Source organism: Poecilia latipinna, unplaced genomic scaffold (genome assembly GCF_001443285.1).
Source record: "Poecilia latipinna isolate Pla-1442-1.1 unplaced genomic scaffold, P_latipinna-1.0 Scaffold812, whole genome shotgun sequence".
Taxonomy (NCBI): domain Eukaryota; kingdom Metazoa; phylum Chordata; class Actinopteri; order Cyprinodontiformes; family Poeciliidae; genus Poecilia; species Poecilia latipinna.
The window spans coordinates 91,084-97,341 of record NW_015113428.1 but is presented as its reverse complement, the minus strand read 5'-3'; the positions used below and the strand labels follow the sequence as shown (position 1 = coordinate 97,341).

Below are 6,258 nucleotides of genomic sequence, written 5' to 3'. Positions count from 1 at the left end.
GAACTAAAATCTATCCTGAAATATTTGTCTAAGATAACATTTAAAAGCCAAACTATTTTTTTTTCCTCTACAATTACACTAAAACATCAAATATGGATATTAATTAATGTGAATCATTTCTAATATTTGGAAGAATGAAGACAATGTTTTGGTTATAAACGGCAGCTTAACCTAGCCTGATTTTCTGATATTTGGGAAATCCTGTCTAGTCATCAGAGTGACATGAGGGGAAGCCAGAATAAAAGAGCAAATTAAACATGAGGAAATAGGCATCCTCTGCAAATGTATTTCAAATTTCAACACAAACCTATAGTACCTGATTGTGTTTACATTGTGGCTGATTTATTAAGTTCAGCTCTGTTGCTATATTGCTTAGCCAGCGAGGAATAAACAATATGCAGCGTCTAGTTTGTTTCTTTAAGCCGCTGTGTATACAGGCGAAGGGAGGGGTGTGGACATACGTCTTGTCGATGGGACTGGGTCCCTAAAGGACCTGTGACCTCATGGTCTGCAAAGCCAGAAACCTAAACTAAAATGTCTGCAGCTAACTGTCAACAAGTCGGAAAAAAAATATAATGATCGATTTCTTTACTTGCGCTGCTTTTGCAAAAATTGCATAGACAGCATTTTTTTGTGTGTGTTAAAATTCTTAATGCAGTGGAGAATCTTTATTGAATTGGTAAGCAGACATTAGAAGCTGAAAAATACTTCCTCCACACTTTGAATTTTGCAGGTGCATCTCAACACATTGCACTAGCACAGCATATATTTATACTCTGTTAGAGTGCAGATTGTTAACATAGTGACATGCTTTAAGCATTTGATTCTGTTGATTTTGAGAATTATGGCTCAGAGCCAATGAAAGCTCAACATTGAGTTTCTCAGAAAAATAGAAAATAGGACAAGACCAATAAAAAGGATTTTATGTTTTAACTTAGGCATCAATAAGAAAGACTGGTGATCTAACAATATTACAACTGACAGCTCAAGGTACAAATATGTATGTAATATATGCAATATATTAATGGGATGAAAAAAGTTGCATGTGTAACAGGGATGACCGTAGTGTTACAAGGAATGTAAGAACCCTTCGTGCTTCCATCTGCTGAAAGCTTTATAAAAATGTTTCATTTTCCAGTATCATGTGGCACATGTGCACACTGTGCCAGCAATACTAAGACATTCCTTTATTACAATGATATCACTGCAATTGTCCCAAAAATTCATCTCAATTCATCTGTAGTTAATTTGTATACAATTATGAAGAGGATGATGAGACACCAAACTATACAGATAAGTTGAAAGTTGCTCTTAAAACATCTTAGCAGGACAGGCTCCTCACCTCTATGCCAAGCAGCACTGATGCAATAATTTATGAAAAAGGCAACCCCACAATTAAAATGCATACTGTGCTGCACAAAGTCATATTATCCAATAACTGATAATTTTGTGTTAAAAAATATTGTCTTTGTTGGTCTTGTATAATATTAAAAAAAAAAAAAAAAACTGAGTTATGTATTTAAGTGTTGGCCACAAAGGTCAAAATTAATAGAACAAAAAATGCTTGAAATGCATCATTGTGTGGGTAATGTATTAGGGAATTTTAGTTTTTGACATTTAATTACTGTGATTAACTTATTGATATTATTAATGAGAACACCCTACAGAAAGCAATGTCAAAAGAAACAGACAGCTTAAGATGAAAACTTATTTCTGACTTTTGCTTTTATTGCAAACAAAAAATAATAATAATACAAAAGATAAGCTTTTAAGACAAAGCCATGTTTACCTAGGGAAACTGCATTAAGATGACAAAAATGAGAACTAATTATACAGAATATAAAACAAGAAAAAAAAAGTATTCTGTTGAATCCAGCAAAATTCTTTACAGCTGCGTTTCTCATCCAGTCAAAAAGAAGAAGAAAGAAGAAAACATCCAGTTTTTCTTGAAGAGAAAGACCCATCATGTCATTTTTTAAGCATTCTGTACACAAGTAGATCGAGAATTATGTGAAAACATTTACAAATGATAAATAAGCAATGTTGCATCACATATGACAGCAACCTAAATTCACCTCTGTGCTGAATTTAAATGATAATTCTCCAATAAAATTAATGCTAAAGAATAAATTAAGAAAACAAAAGAAGGGAGAAAATATCTGGCAGAAGCACACCATGCTCAGACCTGATTTACACTGGCAAGAGCCAGGTCAAAGGTCACTTCCTGAATCTCATCAAAGCAGGAAATCCGACCTGCGCTGCTGTCTTTTCGGATCGTGAAGCCTCCCCGCTGTGGCTTCAGAGGCACTAATGGTATTGAAGGCAGTTAAAAAGCAAGCATCACTATCACATCTAGCAGCTCAGTAAGGCCTGCAGAGGAGTTACATGGCACCTGCTATTAGCGTTTCCAACAGTTTTAGCTGAACCAAACAAGAAGTAGAACATTGGACTCTTCGCTGATGACACGGTAACGTCACGGCCAACAATTCTAATCTACTCCAAAACCTGCGTTTCCCGTGATCTGAATCTCACTGAAGTTAGCGTATGTACAGCGGAACGAAGGCTAAGGTGAGATGGCGGTGTGGGTAAACTTCCGGTAAAAAAATACATTATAGAGAGAATAAAAAAAGGCCACTGAGGGTGTTTTCACCCGGCATCCCTGTTCCTTTAAGCAAGCAACGATGGTCATGACACAGAATATGTTGGGAATAACAAGAGCAGAACACATACACAGTACATACTATCATATTTATAACCATTATGTCCTCACAGAGGATTTAACTTTTTAAACATCATTTCTAAAAAAATATAATCACAATTCCAACCAATACAAAAGGCACTGCTGTGAGCCAATTTAAAGACTAAATTTCAGAACTATAAAAAAAGTTCATGTCGTGTTTTTCTATTGGCAATGTGGCGAAGACAATGAAATTAAGGCAACTGGGGTTGGGGGTCAGGGGGAGCAGTCTCGGGTGGATGTGTTGGCGCTCCTCAGGGCCTGGACAGTTGTGTGTAAATCGGCTGCTGCTCCCAGTGCTGTGGACTGTGGGTCTGCGGCACAGAGGGCACCCCGGTGCTGTCGGCTATTGGGGTGTACATCGGCCTCTGGCTGGGGCTCATGTAGCTGAAGGTGGAGTACAGGCTGGAACCTTGGCCAGCTGCATGGCTGTAGTAAGAGTTGGCACTGCTCTGGTGTTCTGAATAGTCATACTGTGCTCTTGTGATGGACGGATAAGAAGAGGGGCTGTAGTGCTGTAGGTTGAATGAGCCGTAGGTGATGTGCTGCGGGGATCCCTGTTGGTCACTGTAGTGGCTCGGGCTGAGCTGCTCTGTCTTGATCTGGGTGGTTCTCTGCTGGCCCTGTTGACCTTGCTCTCCTGCTCCACCAAGGGTGGTCAGAGTATGCTGCTGCTGCTGTTGCTGCTGCTGCTTGGACATCCAAGCATGAGCTCCCACACCGGCTCCCTGACCGACTGAGGCGGTGCTAATACCGTAGCTGCCTGTGTAGCCAGCCTGGGCTGCACCAACGACCCCAGCGTGGCTGTGAGGCGGCAGGTACTGGTCAAACTCATCAACATCAAAGCTGCCGATGTTGGAGATGACGTCGCTGCTAAGCTCACCAATGTCCACAGCTCCAAAGTCTATGTTGAGCTGCCGACTGCTGCCCTCTTGAATGGGGCGGCCCTCACGCTTCAGGTCAGCTTTGCTGGAGGGAAGATCTGTCTTTGGGGTTGTCGGGGGTGTTGGTGGTCCCTGTGACTGACCTGGTTGGAGAGAAGCAAAGTTAGACTCATGGCTTTTAAAAACAAATTATCACTCCCAATCCTGACAATTTAATCTAAATGCACCCAGATGGGGGGGGAGCTAGGGTAACCCTATCCCTCAAACTGCTGAGATAATTCTAAGAGATGCGTTTGCTTGTTGGATAATAAAATTCGCAACAGTTGGATTTTCCATCTATCCTAGCAAAATGCAGCAAAGTGATATGTAAAAGCATTTCTTTCAAATCTTACCCGAATGTTCTCCCGGAGAGTGCACCTCGCCCATGCTGGACGCAGGAGAGTCGGCTTGCTGCAGCGCCTTGAAAATCGCGTTCGGAGAGATGTGCGTCTGTTCGCCATCCTCGGATTCATTTTGCCCATTCTTAACAGATTTCCTCCGCCTCGGTTGATATTTATAGTCGGGGTGATCCTTCTTGTGCTGCACTCTCAGGCGTTCAGCTTCCTCCACAAACGGGCGCTTCTCCACCTCATTGAGAAGCCTGAACATGGCACAAATCAAAAATGTGAATTATGTAAGCGTGTATATTCTAGATTGTTTCTGAATGCATGATAAATAGCCACCAGCAAGCGATTAAAAATGTGGTCTTAGATATATAAATAAGTAGACCAAAATAAAATAATAATAATAATAATAATAATAATAATAAAACATACGATTGAGATATTATATCAAAGGTCCAGGGAAACTAACATGTAAAACTTGCATCAAGAAAGAGCTGCAGGGTTTTTTACGGAGCAATCGGCCACACGCTTTCAGTGCGTAAAAGCGCCACAGAAAAGGACCTCGAATTTTAAGACCAACTCACCTCCAAAGTTTTCCCAGGGTTTTGCTGAGTTCTGCGTTGTGCAAGTGCGGATACTGATCGGCCAGCTTCCTCCGCGCCGCCTGAGCCCAAACCATGAAGGCGTTCATGGGTCTCTTAACGTGTGGCTTGCTCTTGCTGGAGCCGTTGACGCGCACCGGCATGGGTACGAGCGTCCAGTCATAGCCCTTCAGCACCTGGGACACCGCGTCTCTGATGCACACCGGGAACTTCTCTTCCTCGCCCTCCTTCTTGTAGTCCGGACCCCTGAGGAGGTGGTTGTCGGACGGCCGGGTGTTCTCGGTGTCCGAACCGGAGCCGGACGGGCACGGCGAGCCCGCTGAGTCTTCAGACATGCTGGGGCTCGGAGCGTCTGAATGACATTTCTCCTGTTCTTCTGTCATCTTCAGGTAAGGGTCGAGGAGATTCATGCGAAAAAATTAAAAGACTATCTGCTCGCACTGAAAAAAAAGTAGTAGAAAGGCCTTTTTTTTTTTTTTTTTTTTAAATCCAAGTGTTATGTGCCCAAAGACTGCAGCGACAGTCTGTAAGGGCGCACAGCTTGACCTGCAAACTTGAATCCTTTAAAATATAAAAAAGCAACAAAAAAAATAAGTCTTCAAGCTCCTTAGCTTTCTTACAATTTTGTTAATAATAACGCAAATGAGAAACAGTGACTTTAAAACGGAATGAAACTAACTCATCTCCCAAGATGGATACTCGAAGCGTCTGCAAACCAAGGCGGCGATGCCGCAATTTATGTTTGAGGGTAAAGAATGATTGGGCAGGGGTGGTGGTGGGGCGTTCAAGGGGCGGGGACATAATCCTACTCAGAGCAAATCTTGGAGCAAAAAACAGTGAAAACCAACCGTAACTAGGCGTTTTTTTCTTTTTTCTTTTCTTTTTCTTTCCTTTTCTTTTTTGTACCCGTGTGAGCTTTAGTCTCATTTTAATACATAATCAAAGGTCAACTTTGAAATATATATATATATATATATATATATATATATATATATATATATATATATATATATATATATATATATATATAAACAAATAACGTGGAACAAGAATAGAAAACTTTTAAAATGAACTTCAGTTTAAATTTACGACAAAAAACTAAAACAGCCTCATCTTTACCAAATAGGCAGTTTGGAATGAAAATGTGCTTCTTATTAAACTTGTCCATGATGGTGATCATAAATTTTAATATGTAAATATGTAATTTACAATAATTTCATGTTTAATTCAAAAGCATTTGAATGAACTGAAGCAGCAAACAATTCATATTGTAAAAGCTTAAGTTTAACATAACCTGTTAGAATAAATTACAAACCTGCAAGCAGTTTATTTAGCAAATAACTGCATGCCTATTTCTGAAGCATCTTTCTTAGAGAAGGTGTCAACAATATCTGACGCGTATATCCTTAAAATATCAACGTTCTGCTTCTCTGAAATTGGTGGACTAATATGATTTATGTTACATACTTATCTTTGATTATATACTGAGTGATATTGTGTAAACCTTGTGTTGCACAGAACAATCTGTCAGTCACTATAGAGCTGCGAGGGAGCAACGAGGGGGAAAGTTTCAAAACTGACCAATAGGGGGAGACAGCAGTCCAGAAACTTATCAGTAAGCACTGCTTTCGTTATCATGCCACTAAAGTGAG

General features: G+C 40.4%; 1 protein-coding gene across 1 annotated transcript; it reads right to left on the bottom strand.

Moving 5' to 3' along the window:
- Positions 1-1,707: 1,707 nt before the first annotated feature.
- Positions 1,708-5,325, bottom strand: LOC106956370 (SRY-box transcription factor 9). Its single transcript, XM_015047172.1, has 3 exons — positions 4,589-5,325; positions 4,014-4,261; positions 1,708-3,764 (listed from the first exon to the last, which is right to left on the bottom strand). Exons 1-3 carry the CDS (start codon positions 5,014-5,016, stop codon positions 2,992-2,994), a joined length of 1,449 nt encoding a protein of 482 aa, XP_014902658.1. The 5' UTR covers positions 5,017-5,325; the 3' UTR covers positions 1,708-2,991.
- Positions 5,326-6,258: the final 933 nt, after the last annotated feature.

What these genes read in the sequence shown, in the direction of transcription:
- LOC106956370 (XM_015047172.1), bottom strand. Translation starts at nt 5,016, where the DNA reads ATGAATCTCCTCGACCCTTACCTGAAGATGACAGAAGAACAGGAGAAA. An exon ending in ACCCTGGGAAAACTTTGGAG is followed by an intron (nt 4,262 to 4,588) that starts GTGAGTTGGTCT and finishes TGCCATGTTCAG; the next exon opens with GCTTCTCAATGAGGTGGAGA. An exon ending in CTCTCCGGGAGAACATTCGG is followed by an intron (nt 3,765 to 4,013) that starts GTAAGATTTGAA and finishes CTCTCCAACCAG; the next exon opens with GTCAGTCACAGGGACCACCA.